Source organism: Balaenoptera musculus, chromosome 2 (genome assembly GCF_009873245.2).
Source record: "Balaenoptera musculus isolate JJ_BM4_2016_0621 chromosome 2, mBalMus1.pri.v3, whole genome shotgun sequence".
Lineage (NCBI taxonomy): Eukaryota > Metazoa > Chordata > Mammalia > Artiodactyla > Balaenopteridae > Balaenoptera > Balaenoptera musculus.
In genome coordinates this window covers 125,492,676-125,518,789 of record NC_045786.1, presented here as the reverse complement: position 1 = coordinate 125,518,789, position 26,114 = coordinate 125,492,676, and the positions used below count along the sequence as shown (strand labels likewise).

General features: G+C 36.9%; 1 protein-coding gene across 3 annotated transcripts in view; it reads right to left on the bottom strand.

Annotated features, from left to right (window-relative positions):
• Window positions 1–22,214, bottom strand: part of KLHDC1 (kelch domain containing 1) — a 57,673-nt gene extending 35,459 nt beyond the window's left edge. For all 3 annotated transcript variants that reach the window (XR_005018902.1, XM_036844761.1, XM_036844762.1), the window contains exons 1-4: window positions 22,040–22,214; window positions 5,503–5,573; window positions 4,906–5,023; window positions 4,353–4,471 (exon numbers count right to left, since the gene is read on the bottom strand). Coding sequence is in view for 2 of the 3 variants with exons in the window: in XM_036844761.1 (XP_036700656.1) it covers window positions 4,353–4,471; window positions 4,906–5,023; window positions 5,503–5,573; window positions 22,040–22,135 (404 nt within the window). In the remaining variant the exon portion in view is untranslated. The remainder of the gene's footprint in view (window positions 1–4,352; window positions 4,472–4,905; window positions 5,024–5,502; window positions 5,574–22,039) is intronic.
• Between the last annotated feature and the right edge of the window lie 3,900 nt (window positions 22,215–26,114).

Here is a 26,114-nt window from a genome sequence, read left to right as displayed (position 1 = left end):
ATCAATGAAACAGAATAGAGAGCCCAGAAGTAAACCCATGCACGTATGCTCAGTTAATCTACAACATAAGAATATACAGGGGCTTCCCTGGTGGCGCAGTGGTTGAGAATCTGCCTGCCAATGCAGGGGACACGGGTTCAAGCCCTGGTCTGGGAAGATCCCACATGCCACGGAGCAACTAGGCCTGTGAGCCACAACTACTGAGCCTGCGCGTCTGGAGCTTGTGCCCCGCAACAAGAGAGGCTGCGACAGTGAAAGGCCCACGCACCGTGATGAAGAGTGGCCCCCGCTTGCCGCAACTAGAGAAAGCCCTCACACAGAAACGAAGACCCAACACAGCCAGAAATAAATAAATTAATTAATTAATTAAATTTAAAAAAAAGACAAAAATCTACTATACTCTTTAAAAAAAAATATACAATGGAGAAAAGACAGTCTCTTCAATAAGTGGTGTTGGGAAAACTTACAGCTACCTATAAAAGAATGAAACTAGACTATTTTCTCACACTATATACAAAAATAAACTCAAAATGCATTACAGACTTAAGCATAAGACTTGATACTATAAAACCCCTAGAAGAAAACTTAGGCAGTACACTCTTTGAAATCAGCCTTAGCAATATGTTTTTGGATCTGTCTTCTCTGGCAAGGGCAACAAAAGCAAAAATAAGCAAATGGGACCACAACAAACTAAAAAGCTTTTGTACAGCAAAAGAAACCATCAATAAAACAAAAAGGCAACCTACTGAATGGGAGAAGATATTTGCAAATGACATGTCCACTAGGGGCTAATATACAAAATATATAAAGAACTCAAACAACTCAGTATCAGTTAAAAAAAACAACCCAGTTAAAAAATGGGGAAAAGACCTGAATAGACATTTTTCCAAAGAACACATACAGATGTCCAACAGGCACATGAAAAGATGCTCAGTATCGCTAATCATCAGGGAAATGCAAACCCAAACCACAATGAGATGTCACCTTATACCTGTCAGAATGGCTATTATCAAAAGGACAAGAAATAACAAGTGTTGGCACAGATGTGGAGAAAAGGAAACCTTCATGCATTGTTGGTGGGAATGTAAATTGATACAACCACTATAGAAAACAGTATGGAAGTTTCTCAAATAATTAAAAATAGAACTACCATACCATCCAGCAATGCCACTCCTATTTAACCAAATAAAATGAAAACACTTATTCAAAAAGATATATACACCCAATGTTCATTGCAGCATTATTTACAATAGCCAAGATATGGAAGCAACCTGTGTCCATCAACAGATGAATGGATAAAGAAGATGTGGTGTGTATGTATGTACACACACACACACACACACACACACACACAATGAAATATTACTCAGCCATAAAAAAGAATGAAATTTTGCCATTTGTGACAACATGGATGGACTCAAGATATTATGCTAAGTGAAATAAATCAGAGAAAAACAAATACTGCATGTTTTCACTTATGTGCAGAATGTAAAAATCAAAACAAAGAACAAATATGAAAAAACAGATACAGAGAACAAACTAGTGGTTGCTAGAGGGGAAGGGTGGGGGATGGGTGAAATAGTGAAGGGATGAAGAGGTACAAACCACCAGTTATAAAATTTAAAAACTAAATAATAAAAGATAAACTTGGATTCATATCTCATACCATTCACAGGTTTTTACTGGTTCTTTTTTTTTTGGCTGTGCCACACAGCTTGCAGGATCTTAGTTCCCCGACCAGGGATCAAACCCGTGCCCTCAGCAGTGAAAGTGTGGAGTCCTTACCACTGGACTGTCAGGGAAGCCCTCCCAGGTTTCTAAAAATGACAGAAGTACTAGAGGAAAATATGTGAGAACTAGTTTATAATCTTGGAGTGGAAAAAACCTTTGCAATTGACCCAAAGTCAAGAAGCCAGAAAAGAAATTATTGATAAATTTACCTAAATAACAGCTTTAAGAAGCTGTTTAATACACGCAAAACACACTTTATGCAAAGTCAAAAGACAAATGACAACCTGGAAAAAATATTTTCATATATCACACTCAAACACTAATCTCTTTATACATAAATAACTCCTAGAAATCAAGAGTATCAAATAAAATAAATAAAAAATAATTAGCAAAGGATCAATCAAATAAAAAATAATTAGCAAAGGATTTATTTTTCAGTTCAGAGAAAAAGAAATAAAAATTGCCCTTAAATATATGAAAATTAAAATAAGACTGAGGCATCACATCTCACCTAAAAATTTGGCCAAAAACATCTAAGTTTGCCTGCAAATTCTTGGCAAGGCTGGGGACAAAGAGGCACTCCATTATTGACAACACAAAACAGCACAAATTTATTGGAGGAAAAGTTGGCAAAATCCAATGTTATGGATTAAATTGTGTCCCCCACAAAATTCATATATAGAAGTCCTAAGCCCCTGTATTTAGAATGTGACATTACTGGCTACTCAAAGCAGAGTACTAATGGTTATCAATTTGTAGGGCCAGAGAAAGCAACAACAGCATAATCATAGTTGGTTTCTCTTTAAATCTGATTAATCCACAATTCAAAGGTTTAAGATTTTCCTTTCCAAATTCTCATATTCTAGAGAGTATTTTGATCCATGTACCTTTTCATGACCAAGATAATCTTATTCCTTACCCTCTGGAATTCTGATATGCTTTTTGAGAATTATAAAATATTCTGTCAAATTTTAATGTCTGCCTTTTGTATTCAAAATATAAATGTGTATTATTTAAACTGATTGTTCTTTAAAACTTAACACCCTCCATCTTAATTATTATAAGTGCCCCCTGCAGTTTAAAAAGAGATTTTTTTAAAATAAACTGAATATTGAATAAAGCAGAGTAGGAATTACTGCAATTAAGAAGGCAAAACAATTATATTTTCTAGAAATAAAAACATAAGAATAATAAAAAAAGAATGTGACCTCATTTAGAGACAGGGTCCTTATAGAGGCAATCAAGTTAAAATGAAGTCATGAGGGTAGGTCCTAATCCAATATGACTGGTATTCTTACAAAAAGGGAAAATTTGGAGACAGACAAGCACACAGAGAGAATGCTATGTGACTATGAAGGCAGAGATCAGAGTGTTGCTTCAACACACCAAAGGTTGCCAACAAATCACCAGAAGCTGGGGACAGGCATAAAACAGATTCTTTCTCAAAACCCAGAGAACAAACCAACCCTGCTGACACCTTGATCTCAGACTTCTAGCCTCCAGAACTATGAGACAATACATTTCTGTTGTTTATTCAGTTTATAGAACTCTGTTACAGCAACCTTAGCAAAATAAACATTTATCACAATTATAAATGTATTATCCTTTGACCAGAAATCAAATTCTGGAATTTTATCCAACAAATAGATCTGCAATCATATGTATATATACACAAAGATATTCATTTAATCTAAGTGTTGCGTCATCTATATGGGAAAGTTTAAATAAACTTGGTATATCCACACAGGAGAATACTATGCAACTGTAAAAACAAAAACAAAATCAAGCTTTCTAACTAGAGATACAGAAAGATTAAAGTTCCCCATGGTATACTGTTGACTAAAAGAAGTCCAGTGGTTGAGACACTGCACTTCCAATGCAGGGGGTGCGGGTTCGATCCCTGGTCAGGGAACTACAATTCCCATATGCCGTGTGGCATGGCCCCCTCAAAAAAAAAAAAGGAAGCAGCAGGGTGCAGAATAGTGTACGGAGTACACCGATATTTGTGTAAGGAGGAGGAAGAGAAGAGCACGTACCTACGTATTTGCTTCTATCTGCACAAAGTCACAGGGATGGCAGTTGTTCCCAAACTTGCCTGCACTTGGAATCACCTGAGGAGCTTAAAAAAATCATACCCCCAGTGATTGTAATTTGATTAGTTCTGGGGTATCACCTGGGCTTCAGAGCTTTTAAAAGATCCCCAGATTATTTCTCTGGCAGACAAGTTTGAGAACCACTGCTATAAAAATACAAAAGATATTAATAAAAGTAGCCATTTGTGCATGTGGAGGGTGGGAACAGGATGGATGGGGACAGGAGTGGGAGCCAGACTTTTCATCGTATCCTTTTTAATATGGTTTTGATTTTTGAACCATGTAACTGTATTAACGATTCAGAAAATTAATAAAGTAATGAATTTTTAAAAACCAAATAGCTGCTTCCACCATGTTTATTCTTATGACCTGGCTCTTATCCAGGTTCAAAACTGCCTTTAACATCAGTGTCAAAACAAGTTTGTAACTATCTTGAAAAAAATTTCAGACTTTCAAGTTTTCTCTATTTTGGTCACAAGCTGTAATCCTTACTTGAGTGCAGTTAATGAGATGGTTTTGCTGCATTACCTGTCTTTATATACCCAGCAGGAAAGTTTATCACGTGGTGTGGGTGGTTGACCTTCAAAGTTGGTGAGTTTTTCCCAAACATAGGTTCCATCTCTTGTTCGCAAATTAACAAAATAAAGCTTTTAAAAGAGGAGAACACCATTAGCAGACAGGACATTGGAAAATTAAACATATGTCACAGGGATATGTGATCCAAAATTAATAATATTACTTTTTCATTTTTAAAAGGTAAAAATTTTAATTGTAGAGTTAATGAAAATGGAACTATGTTTTAGAAGCAAAAATGATATATGAAAAATACTGAAATGGATCTTTTCCCATCATGCTCTTGTCCTATGAATATCAACTAAGTACGTAGTTAATTCTGAAGCAGAAAGACATGGCAGAAGAGAGCATGATGCTGCATTTTCACCCTATCTTTCAAACCTTATCATCATAAGCTCAAGCTTTTCTACATATGTCTTCTTTGTAAAATACATTCGTAAACTTGTGAGATGAAGTGACACATTAAACATTACATTTTTCTGCGCTCTGAATTGAAAAAAAAAATTACTCGATTGCTGTATCCTTTGTCATCATATCCTCCAAAAACGTATAGCTTTCCATTAATGCAAGCACCGCAACTTCCTGACATGGAGGTAGGGAGTTCTCCTTCCATGAGGTGCATCGTCCTGCAGCAAGAGTAACGTGGAATTCCATAACTTTCCAGAAAAGCAAATTAAGATTCCTTTTGAACTCCATGAGTACTTTTTCAATGAAAACTGTCACTGACAATTACGATTAAGATGTAATGGTAGCCAATACTGTAAAAACTGTAAGAAGATCCATGGTAAAGATTTTTCAACCTACTGGGGAAGAAAAAGTTACAAAATCTTCACATGTCACCAGAATTGGGAATTAGTTAGTAGAACAAAGCAAAGTCTTCAGAAACAGCCTTAGTCTTGAGAGGAATAGTAGAGGACAAAGAATGGAGAGAGGAAGCGAGTTGGGGAAAGAAACAGCCAGAGAGAATAAAGCATTGAAAGAAAAGGAAAGGGAGACAATATAATGTTGCAGCACATTCTAAGTATGGTCTCAGACTCCCTGTGGGTGATGACAGCAGTTATAACAGATATTAAGACTGGACATTCTGCAATTTAAAGTTACTTACCACAACCCACTATCAATCTCATAGGTCCAAATCTCATCATTAGGCAAATATACTTCATTGTCTTCAATAGACTAAAAACACAGAATACATAAAATTATGTTTATTAATTACAAAGTAACAACTAAATAGTTCCTCAGGATGGGAAAACTGCAATGGAAATAGTACAAAACACAAAACCATAAACAGCCTCAAAGATGACTTTTTCAACAGAAATAAAGATAGATCAAAAGGGAAGGGGAAGACAGACATTTTCTAAGAGAAAGTGGGCAAACAATAAGGGTTAGAATACAAAATAGCAAGTACATGAGTCTCAAGAAGAGACTCAGGGTAGTTAAACCTTACAAGGAATTTCAAGTAAGAGAAAATAGCAAAACAACAACATTACAGCAGAATACTGAAGAATGTGAAGCCAGGAAGAAAAGGAGTATCAAAAAAGGGCAATATATTTTGGGTGAAGGGAAGGAGTTAAGAAAGGAAACTTAAAGTATAATTAAGAGCACTGTATCATATACCTTGATTCACTAAACATATTTTTTGAGTGCCTACTATGTGCAAGCATAGTGTTAGATATTCATTAAATATAGAATCTAAGGATCAAGATAAATTTAGCTAGTCAAAATGACAACTCAGAATCTGAATAATCTCTAAAGAAGCCGATAATATAAACAGAATAGTACATTCTGATATTTATGATGAAAAGAAAAATAAGAATAGAATAATAATTTTCTTTATGTTAAGTTTAAAAACTTAGGGGTTAAAACAAATCCTTACATAAATCTATCATGATTACTTAGAATCTATAAAATAACTCAAAAATAGCTAGTTGTAAAAGATGTCAGTTTAAGAATTTCTAAGACTATATGATACATAAATTATTAACATGCTAAGCAGAGTTAGCTAATTTTCTCATTGCTATGTTAGTTAAATTTTTAAAATAGTATCTTGGCTACCAGGTCTGTCTATGCCTCTGTCTCTCTCTCTCTCTCTCTCTCTTACACACACTCTCTCTCACACGCACACACAGAGCAGAAAACCATTATATTAATTCCAAGGAAACTTCCACTCATGTCTGACTGAGGAAACCATATTACATGGCTAAGTAAATAAATGTTAAGAAAGGGAGATTATAATTGCTTGATTCTAAAGTTTAATGGCATCAGGCTCTAGTAGTCTCACGCGTACACCTTTACAACAGAAACAGTATGAAAATGGATTCTGTTACTATTCTGCTTAAGTCCCTTCAATGCTTCCCTGTTGCTTTCAGGATAGTCTAAAATCCTTATGATTCTGTGCTATATGGTACCTGCTATCCCTCCAAAGTTCTTCTTGCCTTTAGTCATTACGCTCCAGTCTTCTTTCAGTTTCCTTCGTACTTTCTCAGCAATTTCACTCCTAAATTATCCCTTCTCTTCTACATCATCAAGTTTCCCTCTCTACTAGATCACTCCTATCAATACCTAAACATGCCTTAGTATGACTCATCTTTAAAAAACAAAAAAAAAACCAACTCTCCCATAACTCCTTATCTTATTTCTCTGCTCCCTTCACAACAAAATTTCCATACTGAGTTAACTATAGTAGAAGTCTCCATTGCTTCACCTCTCATTATTTCATCAGTCCAGACTAATCAATCCAGACTCATTCCACTAAAACTGCTTTTGTCAAGGTCACCCTAAAAAAAGAGAACTAGTGAACTGATTCATCCAGAAACATAGCCCAGAGAGATGGAATATATAAAAAAGAAGAGACATGGAGGAAGAGAGAGAAGAACTAAGTCTAATCAGAATTACATTAGGATGTAATAGAGAGAATGAGGAAGAGGCAATATTTGAAGAGACAAAGCCTGAGAGTTTTGCAAAATTGTTGAAAGTCATCAATCCTGAGATCTAGGAAGTCCTAACAAGTTCCAAGCAGGGTAAATAAACAGAAATCCATACCTAGATACATCATAGTAAAACTGTATATCAAAGAAAAAGATACACTCTCAAAAGCTGCCAGAGAAAAGAAAGATCATCTTCAAATGAATGGCAACTAATGACTGACTTCTCATTAGCAACAACTCAAGACTAAATCATATTAGCCAATGTGCTTAATGAAAGTAACTGTCCACCTAGAATTCTATACTCAGTAAAAATATCTTTTAAGAACCGAGGTAAAATAAAGAAATTTTCAAACAAAAACTGAGACAGCTGGCCAATAACAGACCCTCACTTTAAGAAATTCTAATAGATGTTGTACTTCAGGCAAAAGACAAATGATCAAAATTAAACATCTGAAATGCAACAAGCAATAGTGTGACAAGATACTGGTAAAGTGTGTGGGTAGATTTAAACATAAAAAAGGCTAAGCTTTTTTTGATGCCTAATTTAAGGCGGGGGTTGGGGGAACAGGATAGGACTAACTAGGGAAGAGGGTGCTCAGATTTAAAAGTTTGTGAAGTATTTGAACCCTGTGGAAAGAAGTAAAATTATTAACTTTGAATGTCGTGAAGCATTCATGCTGAAATAGAGTATCTACTAGATGACTAGAAATAAATCATCTAATTTCTATACAAGCAAAGAGAAAAAAAAAGGAAAGATAACAAAAAACTCAAAACATTTTCAAAATGACAAAGTTAAAGAAGGAGGAGGAGGAGAAATGAAGGGGGGCAAATATAAAACACATCTGACGAAAAAAGTGTATCAGAATTACTTTCAGTAGAAATAGGCTAAACTCTCTAGATATGTCAGACTAGATAAAAATAAAATCCAGCTATTTTCAGGTTATAAGACATATCTAAAATATAAAGATACACAAAGTTTCCATCAGAAGATATGCCATGCAAATACTAACCAAAAGAAAACTAGTGTAGCCATATTAACACCAGCAAAATAGATTTTAAGGCAAATAACATTACTACAGATAAAGAGGATCATTACAAAATTATAAAATGTTCTATTAACCAGAAAGCTATAACAGTTCTGAATTCTGGATTCATATACACCCAAAAAGGTAGCCTAAAGATATACATATATAAAGTAAAATCTGACAGGATCATAAGGGGAAACTAACAAATCTACAGTTAGAGTGGGAGTTTTTAATTTTAATATCTGTTACAGTTATTAATAGAACAGGAAGTAAAATAATAAAAAAAGGATATAGGAGATTTGAACACAACTAGCAAGATTAATAAAATGTACACATATAAAACACTCCCGTGAAGTGTCTGTGTATATATATACCTATACATGCATGTATATGTACATATATAATTAGAATATATATTCTTAATGAGAACAAAGAGTATATTTATGAAAACTGATTACATGTTAGTCCTTAAAGCAAGCCTCAACATTTTCCAAAGGACTGGTATTAGATAAGTAGAGACCACACTCTCTGAATATTAACACAATTAAGTTAGACATTAATAACAGAAAGGTAACTATAAAAACAGCATATTGTTAGAAATTTAAATTATTTTCCTAAACAACTTATGGGTCAAATAATAAATAATAATGGAAAGTATAAAATATTAGAACTAAAATGACAAAATACTGCTTATCAAAACTTGAAGAATACAGCTAAAGAGGTATTTAGAAGAAAATGTATAGCTTTATATACTTACATTAAAGAATTAAAAAGTCTCAAAAAGAATGAGTTGAGCATCCAACGTCAGAAATTCAAGAAATAACAGCATAATAAACCCATAGAAAGTAGGAAGAAATAAGAAGGAGCAGATATTAATGAAAATTTTAAAAACAACAGAGAGGATCAAGTAGACCAAAAATTGGTGTTTCTGAAGGCTGATAAACCTGTGGCAAGACTATTCAAGGTGGGTGGCGGGGAGGAAAGGAAGGCACCATTTGACAATTCTAGGAATGAAAAAGGGGCCATATCTATAGCTACTACAGAGAATAAATAGTATTATGAACAACTTGAGTTTATACCAATAAATTTTAAAACCTAAATGAAATGGATAGACTCCTGGGGCTGGAGGTGGGAGTGAGGAAACTTGACTCAAGAAAAAATGGAAAATGTGAATAATTCCACAGCTTTAAATAGATTGAATCAGAGATTTAAAACCTCCTCCACAAAGTACCAAACCCAGATGGCTTTAAAGATGAGTTCTTACAAACACTCAAAGAACCAATAATTCAATCTTCCAAAAAATCTATTCCAGAATATAAAAGAAGGAACACTACCCAATCCACTTTTGAACATAGATGTAAAATTGCTAAAAAAGTAATTAGTAAATAGGATCCAGTGATGTATAAAAAGGGTAATATATTACACTAACTTGTACTTAATCCAAGGAATGGAACATTGGTTTAATATTACAAATATTACTTATTTTTTGTATAGTCATCATAGTAAGAGATCAAAGAAGAAAAAACAATTATCTCAGTATGATGCAAAAAAATCACTCTTGAAAACTCAACATTCATAAATTGAAAATCAGGTAGAAGGACATGTCATTAATTTGAAAAAGGCCATCTACAAACAAACAAATAAGCAAAACCCTAAAGCAATCATCAAACTTAATGGTTAATAGTTGAAAACAATCACTCTGAGATTAGGAGCAAGAAAAAATTGGCTTCTATTTAACATTGTACTTCAGGTCCACCAGTGGAGTAAAGAAAAGGAAAAAAAAGGAATAAAGATTTGGATGCAAGAAACAAAACTGTCATCATCTGTAGATTACATGACTCTACATAGAAAATAAAAAGATAATTAACAGATGAATTTCAAAAATTAATATAAGAAAGCTTGCCAGAATCAAAAATATTCAAGTCAACTGCATTTCAAAACACCAGAAACAATCAAGAAATTTTTTAAAAAGAAATTTAGTCTTTAAAAAACAATAAAAAATACAAAGAAGCCAAGAATAAACCCAACAAAAGATATACAAGATCCCTATGAAGATACTATAAAACTCTATTGAAAGACATCAAGAAGTCCGGCATAGAGAGACATACTATATACCTGGATTTGAAGTCTCAATTTCATAACATGTTTATCACCCTCAAATGATCTAAAGATTGAGTACAGTAACATAAAATCTCAATATGGTACTTTATTTGACAATCTGATTCTAAAGTTTATACAAATGAACAAGCGCTATGGAAAACAATTTAGCAGTTCTAAAAGTTGAATGTAGAATAACCATTTGACCCAGGAATTCCACTCCTAGGTACCCAAAAGAATAAAAAATAGGGGCTCGGATACTTATATGCCAATATTCATATCAGGACTATTCACAATACACAAAAGGTGGCAACAACCCAAGTGTCCCAACAACAGATGAACGGATAAACAAAATGTGGTATATGCATACAGTGTAATCATATCCACCATAAAAAGGAAGGAAGTTCTGATACATACTGCAACACAGCGAACCTTGAAAATATTATGCTAAATAAAATAAGCCAGACTCAAAAAGACAAATATTGTATGATTCCATTTATATGAAATATCTAGGAAAATGCAAATACATAAAGACAGAATGATTAGAAGTTAGCAGGGACTGGGGTAAGGAAGGAGGGAGAGTTTCTGTTTGGAGTAATGAGTTTTGGAACTAGATAGTGGTAACACTGCACAACATTGTGAATGTAATTAATGCCACTGAACTGTACACTAACCTGGTTAAAATGGCAAATTAAATGTTTTATATATTTTACTATTATTGAAACATAGTAAAGAAAATTCATACAAAAGAACAAAAGGCCCTAAATAACCAAAATATTCCTGAAGAACAAGAACAAGATAGGGTGGGGATGGGGCTTTTACCACCCAACATTTAGACTTCTAGTAAAGCTGTTATAATTTAGATACTGAGGTTCTGTCACAAGAATAAATAACCAGACAAACTGCACAGAATAAAGAACTTAGAAACAGACCACACATACATGGAAACTTGATGTGTAACAGACTGAGTTTGCATGTTAGTAGGGAAAGAGGGGACTATTTAATATATGACATAAGAACAACTGGTTATCCACACTGAAAATATAATGAAATTGGATCCCTACCTTAAACCAACCAAATAAAAAATTCAGATTAAAAAAAAAAGATTTAAACATGGAAGGCAAAACCAAAAATCATTTAGAAGACAATACAGGAGACTTTATGATCTCCACACTGGGAAAGATTTCTAAAGATGCAGAAAGCACAAAGCATTAAGGAAAAGACAGAAATTACATTAAAATTAAAAACTTCTGTTGAACAAAGGATAATCATCAAGAAATTGCAAAGATAAGCTACAAACTGAGAAGACATATTCAACTCATATAACTATATAATTAAAGTATTCCTATAAATCAGTAAAAGACAACTCAATAGACAAATGAGCAAAAGACAGGAACCAGCATTTTTACAGAAGAGAAAACACAAATAGTTCATAAGGCTATGAAAATACACTCCACTATAATAATGGAAAGTAAACAAAAACCACAATGAAATATCATGTCACGCTCACTGGATTGGCAAAAACTTTAAGGCCAGATGGCATCAAATGTTGTCAAGGATGTGGAGCAAGGAGGGGGCTGGTGGTAGTGTAGATTGATACAAATATTTTGGCAACACTGACATTTCCAAGTAAATTTGGAGATGTGTGCACCAGGCAACCCAGCATTCCATTCCTTGGTATATGCCCTAGGGAGTGTGCATGTCCTGCTGTGTGTATAATAGGAGACATGTTACCAAGAATGCTCACTGTAGCATTGCTTACAATCCAAAAAAACCCTGAAGCATTCAAATATTCATCAATAGTGGAATAGATAAGAAAATTGCTGTAAATTCACACAATAGAATATTATACAGGACACACATCAAATGAATGCATCCAGGGATGATTTTCAAAATATTTAATAACTGGACAGCACAGAAACTGATCAAACAGAATAAACACCAAGTAAACACAGGTACAGCCATGCAAGTGCACACCAGCTGAATACAAGTAATGTGTGAATCTAAAAAACATAATGTTAACTAAAAGAATTAAGTCATGAAAGAAAACACATGCTCTGACTCAAAAACCAAATAATATATTGTTTAGAGACAGATGCATGTGTGATAAAACTATAAAGAAAATAGTGATTAATAAGAAATCAAGTTTACTGAGCTCTGACCACCACAGCAACAGTCAGCTCTACTCACCACCAGAGCCTCCCATCAAGCCTCTTAGATAGCCTCAATCACCAGAGGGCAGACAGCAGAAGCAAAAAGAACTAAAATCCTGCAGCCTGTGGAACTAAAACCACATTCACAGAAAGATAGACAAGATGAAAAGGCAGAGGGCTATATACCAGATGAAAAAACAAGATAAAACCCCAGAAAAACAACTAAATGAAGTGGAGATAGGCAACCTTCCAGAAAAAGAATTCAGAATAATGATAGTGAAGATGATCCAGGACCTCGGAATAAGAATGGAGGCAAAGATCGAGAAGATGCAAGAAATGTTTAACAAAGACCTAGAAGAATTAAAGAACAAACAAACAGAGACGAACAATACAATAACTGAAATGAAAACTACACTAGAAGGAATCAATAGCAGAATAACTGAGGCAGAAGAACGGATAAGTGACCTGGAAGACAGAATGGTGGAATTCAATGCTGCAGAACAGACTAAAGAAAAAAGAATGAAAAGAAATGAAGACAGCCTAAGAAACCTCTGTGACAACATTAAACGCAACAACATTCGCATTATAGGGGTCCCAGAAGGAGAAGAGAGAGAGAAAGGACCAGAGAAAATATTTGAAGAGATTATAGTCGAAAACTTCCCTAACATGGGAAAGGAAATAGCCACCCAACTCCAGGAAGCACAGAGAGTCCCATACAGGATAAACCCAAGGAGAAACACGCCGAGACACATAGTAATCAAACTGGCAAAAATTAAAGACAAAGAAAAATTATTGAAAGCAGCAAGGGAAAAACGACAAATAACATACAAGGGAACTCCCATAAGGTTAACAGCTGATTTCTCAGCAGAAACTCTGCAAGCCAGAAGGGAGTGGCATGATATACTTAAAGTGATGAAAGGGAAGAACCTACAACCAAGATTACTCTACCTGGCAAGGATCTCATTTAGATTTGATGGACAAATCAAAAGCTTTACAGACAAGCAAAAGCTAAGAGAATTCAGCACCACCAAACCAGCTCTACAACGAATGCTAAAGGAACTTCTCTAAGTGGGAAACACAAGAGAAGAAAAGGTCCTACAAAAACAAACCCAAAACAATTAAGAAAATTGTCATAGGAACATACATATCGATAAATACCTTAAACGTGAATGGATTAAATGCTCCAACCAAAAGACATAGGCTTGCTGAAAGGATACAAAAACAAGACCCTTATATATGCTGTCTACAAGAGACCCACTTCAGACCTAGGGACACATACAGACTGAAAGTGAGGGGATGGAAAAAGATATTCCATGCAAATGGAAATCAAAAGAAAGCTGGAGTAGCTATACTCATATCAGATAAAATAGACTTTAAAATAAAGAATGTTACAAGAGACAAGGAAGGACACTACATAATGATCAAGGGATCAATCCAAGAAGAAGATATAACAATTATAAATATATATATGCACCCAACATAGGAGCACCTAAATACATAAGGCAACTGCTAACAGCTATAAAAGAGGAAATCGACAGTAACACAATAATAGTGGGGAACTTTAACACCTCACTTACACCAATGGACAGATCATCCAAAATGAAAATAAATAAGGAAACAGAAGCTTTAAATGACACAATAGACCAGATAGATTTAATTGATATTTATAGGACATTCCATCCAAAAACAGCAGATTACACTTTCTTCTCAAGTGCACACAGAACATTCTCCAGGATAGATCACATCTTGGGTCACAAATCAAGCCTCAGTAAATTTAAGAAAATTGAAATCATATCAAGCATCTTTTCTGACCACAACGCTATGAGATTAGAAATGAATTACAGGGAAAAAAACGTAAAAAAGACAAACACATGGAGGCTAAACAACACGTTACTAAATAACCAAGAGATCACTGAAGAAATCAAAGAGGAAATCAAAAAATACCTAGAGACAAATGACAATGAAAACACGATGATCCAAAACCTATGGGATGCAGCAAAAGCAGTTCTAAGAGGGAAGTTTATAGCTATACAAGCTTACCTAAAGAAACAAGAAAAATCTCAAGTAAACAATCTAACCTTACACTTAAAGGAACTAGAGAAAGAAGAACAAACAAAACCCAAAGTTAGCAGAAGGAAAGAAATTATAATGATCAGATCAGAAATAAATGAAAAAGAAATGAAGGAAACAATAGTAAAGGTCAATAAAACTAAAAGCTGGTTCTTTGAGAAGATAAACAAAATTGATAAGCCATTAGCCAGACTCATCAAGAAAAAGAGGGAGAGGACTCAAATCAATAAAATTAGAAATGAAAAAGGAGAAGTTACAACAGACACCGCAGAAATACAAAGCATCCTAACAGACTACTACAAGCAACTCTATGCTAATAAAATGGACAACCTGGAAGAAATGGACAAATTCTTAGAAAGGTATAACCTTCCAAGACTGAACCAGGAAGAGACAGAAAATATGAACAGACCAATCACAAGAAATGAAATTGAAACTGTGATTAAAAATCTTCCAACAAAGAAAAGTCCAGGACCAGATGGCTTCACAGGTGAATTCTATCAAACATTTAGAGAAGAGCTAACACCCATCCTTCTCAAACTCTTCCAAAAAATTGCAGAGGAAGGAACACTCCCAAACTCATTCTATGAGGCCACCATCACCCTGATACCAAAACCAGACAAAGATACTACAAAAAAAGAAAATTACAGACCAATATCACTGATGAATATAGATGCAAAAATCCTCAACAAAATACTAGCAAACAGAATCCAACAACACATTAAAAGGATCGTACACCATGATCACGTGGGATTTATCCCAGAGATGCAAGGATTCTTCAATATACACAAATCAATCAATGTGATACACCATATTAACAAATTGAAGAATAAAAACCATATGATCATCTCAATAGATGCAGAAAAAGCTTTTGACAAAATTCAACACCCATTTATGATAAAAACTCTCCAGAAAGTGGGCATAGAGGGAACCTACCTCAACATAATAAAGGCCATATACGACAAACCCACAGCAAACATCATTCTCAATGGTAAAAAACTGAAAGCATTTCCTCTAAGATCAGGAACGAGACAAGGATGTCCACTCTCACCACTATTATTCAACATAGTTCTGGAAGTCCTAGCCACGGCAATCAGAGAAGAAAAAGAAATAAAAGGAATACAAATTGGAAAAGAAGACGTAAAACTGTCACTGTTTACAGATGACACGATACTATACATAGAGAATCCTAAAAATGCCACCAGGAAACTACTAGAGCTAATCAATGAATTTGGTAAAGTTGCAGGATACAAAATTAATGCACAGAAATCTCTTGCATTCCTATACACTAATAATGAAAAATCTGAAAGAGAAATTATGGAAACACTCCCATTTACCATTGCAACAAAAAGAATAAAATACCTAGGAATAAACCTACCTAGGGAGACAAAAGACCTGTATGCAGAAAACTATAAGACACTGAGGAAAGAAATTAAAGATGATACCAACAGATGGAGAGATATACCATGTTCTTGGATTGGAAGAATCAATATTGTGAAAATGACTATACTACCCAAAGCAATCTACAGATTCAATGCAACCCCTATCAAATTACCAATAGCATTTTTTACAGAACTAGAACAAATCATCTTAAAATTTGTATGGAGACACAAAAGACCCTGAATAGCCAAAGCAGTCTTGAGGGAAAAAAATGGAGCTGGAGGAATCAGACTCCCTGACTTCAGACTATACTACAAAGCTACAGTAATCAAGACAATATAGTACTGGCACAAAAGCAGAAACATAGATCAATGGTACAAGATAGAAAGCCCAGAGATAAACCTACACACCTATGGTCAACTAATCTATGACAAAGGAGGCAAAGATATACAATGGAGAAAAGACAGTCTCTTCAATAAGTGGTGCTGGGAAAACTGGACTGCTACATGTAAAAGAATGAAATTAGAATACTCCCTAACACCATACACAAAAATAAACTCAAAATGGATTCAAGACCTAAATGTAAGACTGGATACTATAAAACTCATAGAGGAAAACATAGGAAGAACACTCTTTGACATAAATCACAGCAAGATCTTTTTTGATCCACCTCCTAGAGTAATGGAAATAAAAACAAAAATAAACAAATGGGACCTAATGAAACTTCAAAGCTTTTGCACAGCAAAGGAAACCATAAACAAGACGAAAACACAACCGTGAGAATGGGAGACAATATTTGCAAATGAATCAACGGACAAAGGATTAATCTCCAAAATATATAAACAGCTCATTCAGCTCAATATTAAAGAAACAAACAACCCAATCCAAAACTGGGCAGAAGACCTAAATAGACATTTCTCCAAAGAAGACATACAGATGGCCAAGAAGCACATGAACAGATGCTCAACATCATTAATTATTAGAGAAATGCAAATCAAAACTACAATGAGGTATCACCTCACACCAGTTAGAATGGGCATCATCAGAAAATCTACAAACAACAAATGCTGGAGAGGGTGTAGAGAAAAGGGAACCCTCTTGCACTGTTGGTGGTAATGTAAATTGATACAGTCACTATGGAGAACAATATGGAGGTTCCTTAAAAAACTAAAAATAGAATTACCATATGACCCAGCAATCCCACTACTGGGCATATACCCAGAGAAAACCGTAATTCAAAAAGACACATGCACCCCAATGTTCATTGCAGCACTATTTACAATAGCCAGGTCATGGAAGCAACCTAAATGCCCATCGACAGACAAATGGATAAAGAAGTTGTGGTACATATATACAATGGAATATTACTGAGCCCTAAAAAGGAACGAAACTGAGTCATTTGTTGAGACGTGGATGGATCTAGAGACTGTCATACAGAGTGAAGTAAGTCAGAAAGAGAAAAACAGATATCGTATATTAACTCATGTATGTGGAACCTAGAAAAATGGTACAGATTAACCGGTTTGCAGGGCAGAAGTTGAGACACAGATGTAGAGAACAAACGTATGGACACCAAGGGGGGAAAACTGCTGTGGGGTAGGGATGGTGATGTGCTGAATTGGGCGATTGGTATTGACATGTATACAGTGATGTGTATAAAATTGATGACTGATTAAAAATAATAATAATAATAAAAAACGAAATCAAGATAGTGGTACCCTGTGAGGGTGGGAGGAAAAATATAATCAGTGAAGGATAAACAGGAAGCTTCTAAGGTACTGATTTTAGCTGATTTTTTAATCTGGAAGTTAAACACGACAGTTATTTTACATACTCTTTTGTACATACATTTCAAATTTTAAAATTAAAGAATAAAACTTTAAGAAATGAATATTAGGTAGCTCACGGAATCATCAAGGAAGCTGGAGAACCAGCCTCTGATCTATGTGGAGAGGAGCAAAGCCTGAAACCCTTCCAGAGAACCAGTCTGATGCACGAACTGCCCCAGTCACTGGTGAGCATCAAACTGCAGCTTGTAGCACTGCCTTTTATGCCAGGGACCTTATCTTCCTACAACTTCTACTGCTCGCTAAGAATCCTCTTTAGGTCTTGATTTTTACAGGTTTATTCCTGAGCCCAAATCTAGCACACATACATCTAACAAACAGCATCTAAGTTACTTGCTCACAACCTAGCTGCAAGGGAAGCTGAAAAATACCTGGCACTCAGGTTCTTTTATATTGGGCACCTACCATGAGCAATGCCCAATTCTGGACACTGGAGACACAATAGGGAACAAAATCCCCATCTTTATAGAATATACATTCTATGAAGGTAGGTAGGAGGTACTCAGACAACTAAAATAAATACTCCAACAAGACTCGCTTAGTGGGGGATACTACAAGAGGAAGGGGATTCAAATGCTGGGCATCTGAAAAGAATAAATGTCTTCCACATAATATGGATGGTCTGTGTCACCATCTATGAATATATAAAGTGAACTATTAAGTTAAAGAAATACACACTTAAGGCTTTTAATACACATTGCTAAATTTCCCTTCAGAAAAGGTTACCAGGGCTTCCCTGGTGGCGCAGTGGTTGAGAATCTGTCTGCCAATGCAGGGGACACGGGTTCGAGCCCCGGTCTGGGAAGATCCCACATGCCGCGGAGCAACTGGGCCCGTCTGCCACAATTACTGAGCCTGCGCGTCTGGAGCCTGTGCTCCGCAACAAGAGAGGCCGCGATAGTGAGAGGCCTGCGCACCGCGATGAAGAGTGGCCCCCGCTTGCCGCAACTAGAGAAAGCCCTCGCACAGAAATGAAGACCCAACACAGCCATAAATAAATAAAAATAAATTAATTAAAAAACCTGTGGGTTGGTTGTTCTTTAAAAAAAAAAAAAGGTTACCAGTGCATGAGTAATTCATTTCCCCATGCTCTTCTCAAAAATTCTTTTTAATATTTGTAAATTGGAAAAGAAAAAATTCATTATTTTCAGCTGGGTTTCTTTGATTCATATTCTATTTTTATTTCTTCTTTTGTAAACTGCTGTGCATATCCATTGCTCATTTCTCAAGGGAAATATTCATCTTTAATTTTACAGGACCTTTGTCTATCATAAATGTTGCAAATACCTTCCCCAGTTTGTCATTTGCCTTCTTATTTTATGATGTTTAAAAAGCACAGATTTTAATTTTTTAAAACTTTGAACTTGACTGCTCTAAGATGATTAAGCAATTTTCACTTACATTAAAAAAATTTTTGGTCTACCAATCTTTTTCCCTTATAGTTTTTTCCCAATTCAGTTTTTCTTTTCCCAACTCAAGATTTTACAAGAGTCACATATTTTCTTTGGTATCATATAGCTTAACTTCTCTATATTTGTCAATCCTAAAACTCCACTATCATTTTCCTCCAGCTGTCCCAGGACCATTTATTGAATACGCAATTGTTTTTCCAGAATTGAAATGCTACCTTTTATATACAAAATACTCTTATATGCTTGGCTGTTTATGTTATTTCTTCTCCATTCCATCATGCTTTCTCAACGTGCATCAGGACCACTGATTTAAAAGTATCATAATATGTTTTAATATCTGGTAGTATAAACCTTCATTCTTTTCAGACATTTTCTAAATTGATTCTTCTTCCCTTTAAGTCCTATTCAAAACAGAAATATATAGTTAAACATATTCAGCTGCTAGCTTCTATAAGGAAAAGTTTAGGGCAAAATGTATTAATATCAATTGTGTTAGGGAAATAAAACTGTTCATATGATTAAACAGTAAGAAGAAAGCATATCATCTGTAAGGATGCTAAAACACTGTGCTTCTCCAAAATTTGGAAAAAACTACTCACAACTTTTAAATGCTCCTAGTTGCAATACTAAAGTTTGTATGAATTTCAGTAATGTCGAAAGGATATGGAAGAACTAGGAGCAAGAGAATATTCTGGCCCCAATTATAATTTACTACTTACTTTTTTCAGCTTTGCTGCTCTTACCTCTAGAGGTAGGGCTGTTTTCAGATACAATGCCCTTTAGAAAATGCTCAACGATAGAGTAATAAGTAATTTAGACAGATATATGTTGGCCATTCAAGTTTTAGGACATACATTTGTCAATTTTAACACACATTGTGTTAATGAGGAGGAAAATTGTGCTTGGAACATACAATCTGGAATCATCTGACCATTATTCTTAACTGCTGACTACTGGATTACCTCCAGATTCCAGGGCCTTTTAGCTGTTCAGAAGGATCTGAATAAAACAATTGTGGGAAGGATTCTACTTTTTCTCACGATATGCCATGTCTTCTTTTCTGCCTCCTACTCTCCCTTTCCTTCCGCTTATGCCTTAGACATATTTTAAGCGCTGACAACCCCTGGAATTTAAAAAGTAGTAGACTTGATCTAAATCTGTGTGGTACTTTCCAGGGTGGTTCATAGAGCATTTACTCAATGGATCAATCAGTAGTAGGAAGTATTTCTATTCACTGACTGCCACCTGAAGACCTGAAATCTTATCAATTACACAATTTTCAAGATTAAAATGAGATATAAAAAATTCAGACATTTCAGTTATGGGCCCAACAGAAATCTATACTGTCACAGATATAAGATATTACAGATTACTATTTTAAGTGAGATTTTTTTTTCATTTAACTTTTACAATATTAAGAATCAATATAGCAGATGAAGTTTGACACCTGTACATCTTCAAGTGGCAGAGCTCAAAAACAATCAAAATATTTCTTCTGCAAAAACCATCATTATATCTAGACTACTTTTTCATCAAGAACAAATGGTAGAAATATTAGACCTTAAGAGAGCATAGTCACCTAATTTATGTTTATCATAGAAAAAATAGCCTTTGGAAATCCAATATACCTATGTTGGAATCTGCTGCCCTTGAGGTCAAACGGTCATTCAAATTATTTACTCTTACTGATTCATCTTCCTTATTTTTAAAATGGGGACATTACTTACCTTACAAGATATGGTAAGGATTATACAAGATTAAGGATATGAGATTTCCTAGCACATGCCACGTATAGTAGGCACTCAAATGTGAGTTCTGATTTTCTCATCCTGATACTGAATCAAATTAAAAATAAACACACAAACAAAACAACAACAAAAACCAACTTGGATCTGAGAATCATTTAACATATACAGTATGTTCTTTATTTCAGTGAGTGGTTCAGTCATGTTACATCTGTCACATAATAGCATCGAGTCAGTCAGAAAAATGTAGGTTCTACATCCAGTAGAACTCCAGATGGCTCGCTTTTTTTTTTTTAATCTGTACACTAAATGGGTTGTTTTCCATCTTTAGAATCCTTGACTCTATTATCCTACGATTATAGAGACAAAACAAATACACATATTCAAACCTCCACTGTAGTAAGAATTTTAAAGCATAATACTCTTAAGTATATTGTTGCTAGTACAAGTCTGTTTTGAGACTCGAAAAAATTTCGTAATTATCCCTTGGTAAAGGAATGCCACTAAAAATTACTTAGAAACACTTAAATGCTTCAGTGATTTCGATATTTCGGATCGCGCCGCGGGAATAAGGAAATATTTACAAAATAATATAGCACGGCATCCTCGGTGGGCTTTTTTGAGTCTGCGCAAGCAGTTAAAAATGATCATCAATCGCGCAGTAACCGACTGAGTGCTGGGTAAGCCGGGTTATCGGCCAGCTGCGAGGACCGGGGGAACTGGAGAGTGGGAAGAGCCCCGGACTGGGGTTTGAAGGCTAGATTCCTAGTGGAAGCAACGGCGGCGCGGCGTCAAGCCCTGGCGCAGCGGGAGAGCGGCCGACGGCGGAGGGCCGGGCGGGGCGCGGGGGGCGCCGGGCGCGCCGGCCTGGGCCGCGGACCTGCCCCCGCGTCGGGGCCGGGTGTGGGCGGGTGCTCGGCGGCCACTCTGGCCGAGAAGCCGGGCGGGCTCCCGGCGCGAGTCCGCCCCGTCCCGCCTCTTCCCCTTACCACGTAGCCCCCCCACACGTAGAGGAAGTTTCCGTCCACCACTGCGCAGTGGCCGCTGCGCTCCTCGGCCACGCAGAACAGCTGCGAGTCCGCCATCCGCGCCGTCGCTGGGCCCAGCCGCTCGGCGCGCTGCAGCCCCCTACCCACGGAGCGGCCTTTCCTCCCGCCCGGCTCCTCCACGCACGAACGGAACGCGTCGAGGGTCGAGATTGGTGGGAAGGCGGCACCAGTGCGGCTGCGCCGTGCCGAAGCCCGCCCGGGAAGCCGAGCCTGGGGCGGCGTCGCCAGTTAGGGATGCTTGAGGTCTGAGTGGGCAGGGAGGTGCCTTGGCTTCCCCGCAACCCTGCCACCCGCTGATTTCGTGTCACTTGCGATTGTGTTGTGTGGGCGGAACAACCTGTGTACCTTATCCAGTGGCTCAGTGGACTTCTGGTCCATGGGCTTGATGCTGCTGTGACTTAAATCAATATGTTAATACATTAATGCTTTGTGAGGGTTTGCCTTTTCCATTCAACCTCTAGCAGAGATAGTTATCCAGAGAGAGAGAGAGAGAGAGAGAGAGGACTTTAAATATATATGTAAAGATACATGTATCTTATATATATATATATATGTATATATATACATTTTTTTTTCAGTTAAGAATTTTCTAAAACGTATGCCAGCAAACTACGGCCCTGCAGGCCAAATCTTTCCGCTGCCTGCTTTTGTAGCACCCACAAGCTAAGAACAGTTCTACGTTTTTGAATGGTTGAAAAAAATTCAAAGAAGAATGATATTACTCATGAAAATGATAGAAATCCATATTTCAGCATCTGTACATAAAGTTTTATTGCCACACAACCACCCTAATTCGTTTAAATATTGTCTGTGGCAGCTGATGTAAGCCACAGAGTTGAGTAGACAGAGCTGAGTAGCTGCAACAAAGACCAGAAAGCTCCCACTGCCGAAAATATTTACTGTCTGGCCCCTTCCAGAAAAAGCTGGTTAACCCTTGCTATAAAATGATGTACTGAAGTAAAACTAGGGCCAGGAGGGAAGAAAATAATTATACCAGCGTCTATAAATGCACTTGTTCAGAGTTACGCTTTGAAGAGAACCTGGCTGCCCACCACTCAGAACAAGTTAATTTATTCATTTATTCGGTATATATTTATTAAGTGCCTGCTTGCTGTAGATAGTTGGTATTGAGGCCCTGTTAAACCCAAACGCTGAAGGAATCAAGTATAATTGATTCCTCAGAGCCTTGTAGTAGTAGATACTAAAGAAATACTAAATATGTAGATAATGAATATCTGTTGACTGAATGAATAAACAAAATGAATTTTTTTTTTAAACAAAACGAATTTTAAGATGAATAAGACGTAGTTCTACCACAGGGACTTCAAAGTCCAGTTAGAGGGAAAGAGATGTAAAGAAATGCATGCAGTGTGGGATGAAAAGTGGCATAGTAGAAACGTGGACAAAATACAGCAGAAAAGAGGAAAGGAAATACACGATCTATTGGACACAGGAGGCGCACAAAGGGAGACACAAGTTTTTCTTTTTTCTTTTTGTCTCAGCAACACCTAGAGTTTTTGCTTGTTTGTTTGTTTTTTAATTTTATTTTTATTTTTGGCTGTGTTGGATCTTCGTTTCTGTGCGAGGGCTTTCTCTAGTTGCGGCGAGTGGGGGCCACTCTTCATCACGGTGCACGGGCCTCTCGCTGTCGCGGCCTCTCTTGTTGCGGATCACAGGCTCCAGACGCGCAGGCTCAGTAGTTGTGGCTCACGGGCCTAGTTGCTCTGCGGCATGTGGGATCTTCCCAGACCAGGGCTTGAACCCATGTCCCCTGCATTGGCAGGCAGATTCTCAACCACTGCGCCACCAGGGAAGCCCCCCAAGTTTTTCTTACAAGTTGTATAAATAGTTCCCTATGAGTGTAGAATGCTTGCAGGGAGCAGCCAAGGATAAAGCTGGAATAGTCAATCTTGCAGCCTTGTCATGCTAAAGAGTCTGAACTTTAACTGTAAGGCCAAAGGGTCTTAAGCAGGGGAGTAAATAATGTAACTTGATTATTAGAACTTTTACTTTGGATTGGCGGTGGGGTGTGGAGGCGATCAGGACTGAAGGCAGAAAAGCAGATGGCCCCCAGGACAGCTCTGGTGTAAAGTAGGTGCTCGTAAATGGTAGTAGCAGTAGTAGTAACCCCTCTTGAGCACTGGCCTTGACCTCCATTTCCAGGGGTGAGGTGGGGTCCGTCTCCAGATGGCACCCTGTGTCCCTAGCAATGACACGTTAGCTCTGGGGGTGCTGAGACCAGCTCTCGTTGTTGTTATTAACGTATGGAACCTGGTGGTCCTTTGTCCCAGAAACTCCCTTTCCACCTGCAGTGGAATGCCAAAGCCCTCTCCAAGATTTCTGTGAATTCTTAGGGCTATAATCTCATAGTCACCTCTGGCTTTAAACTCCTACTGCTACTGGAGCAATTCCATTTACAGGTTTCTGGATCTTCTCCCCATGGAGCATGCTATTTCACATCACCCCAGACCTGAAACATAGAAGCACATTGTATTTTCTTTCAAAACCCACTCTTAAAGGTCATTTGTACTTCTACTAAATTTTACTGAAGTAAAAGGTAAAAGTAAAAAGATGACAGAGAAGGGGTTTATATCACAGAAAGAAAATAATTTCAAATAGAACATGATTACCCTCGTTCCTAAAACCACATCAGCCACGCCACCATTCTGGCCTTGTCAGAGACAAACCAGGTCGGACACTAGTTAAAGAGGCAAGGATAGATTTTGTTCAGTAACAAACTATTGTGATGGGGAAGAGGATGCACTGTGAACTGAACTGAACTTTGTGGAAACTGAAGGCAGGAGACTTTTTAAAGCTTTCAGCGTACCGAGGGAAGGCACTGAGGGGTGCTGAAGAGGGTTGATCCCCGTGGCTAGGCCATCTGGGCTTGTTAATTGGAGCATATCTAGAGAAGAAACAAACTTCTTCTATCTTTATGACTAGTGGAAGTGATGCAAGTTAAAGCAAGGCACCCAGTAAAATTAGGCCTTTATCTTCCCACAGGGATGGGGAGCAAGAGTAAGAATTATCTCCCTATATGTTTGCATTTCAAAGAGCTCTCAGATGCTTGGAGAAACAGTTGGTAGATTTACACCTCAAAGGCAGAGAAAGGATTTATAATTGCAAGCTTTCTAAAGTAACTGCTGTAAGGGGGTGGGGGGTGGGAGGGAGGGTTCAGGGGCCTATCTGCCAATCACCAGGTTTGGGGCTGGAACAAACAGTAACTTCTCTTGGCAGCCTTGAGCTTTTTCAGGCAGGCACTCTAAGGGGCACTGGAGTCATTCTAGGGGTGTGGCCTTGAGCTGTTAGAAACTATGCTAGTGCTTGTTCAAGTCTCTTAGTATGGCAGGGGCGCGGAGTCTGGACGAAATCATTTGTGCCAAGAGTCTGCAGTTTTTACAAGTTAAGGTTGAGGCTTAGCTGAGAATAGGGCTCAGAGGAGCTTGACTAGAGCTTGGTCAAGAAGAGAGTCTTGATCACCTTTCCGCTGGCCTTCTCTCCTTAGGCCCTAGCCTCAGGACATTCTGCTGACTCCTCTCTACATTCTCCCCTCCAGGACTGTCCCCCAGGAGTAGCATTCCTTTTAACATATGCAAAAATCAGCTCAAAATGCATTAAAGACTTAAACATAAGACCTGAAGCCCTAAAACTCCTAGAAGAAAACAGGGGGAAAGCTCCTTGACATTGATCTTGGCAGTGATTTTTTTTGGAGATGACACCAAAAGCATAGGCAACAGAAGCAAAAATAAACACATGGGACTACCTCAAACTAAAAAGCTTCTGCACAGCAAAGGAAACAATCAACAAAATGAAAAGGCAACCTACAGAATGGTAGAAAATATTTCCCAATAATATATCCAGTGAAGGTTAATATCTTAAATATATAAGGAATTCATAAAACTCAGTAGAGAAAAAAAAAGATTAAAAAATGAGCAAAGGACCTGAACAGACATTTTCCCTAAAAAAACATACAAATGGCCAACAGGTACATGATGTATTATACCAACATGTACAT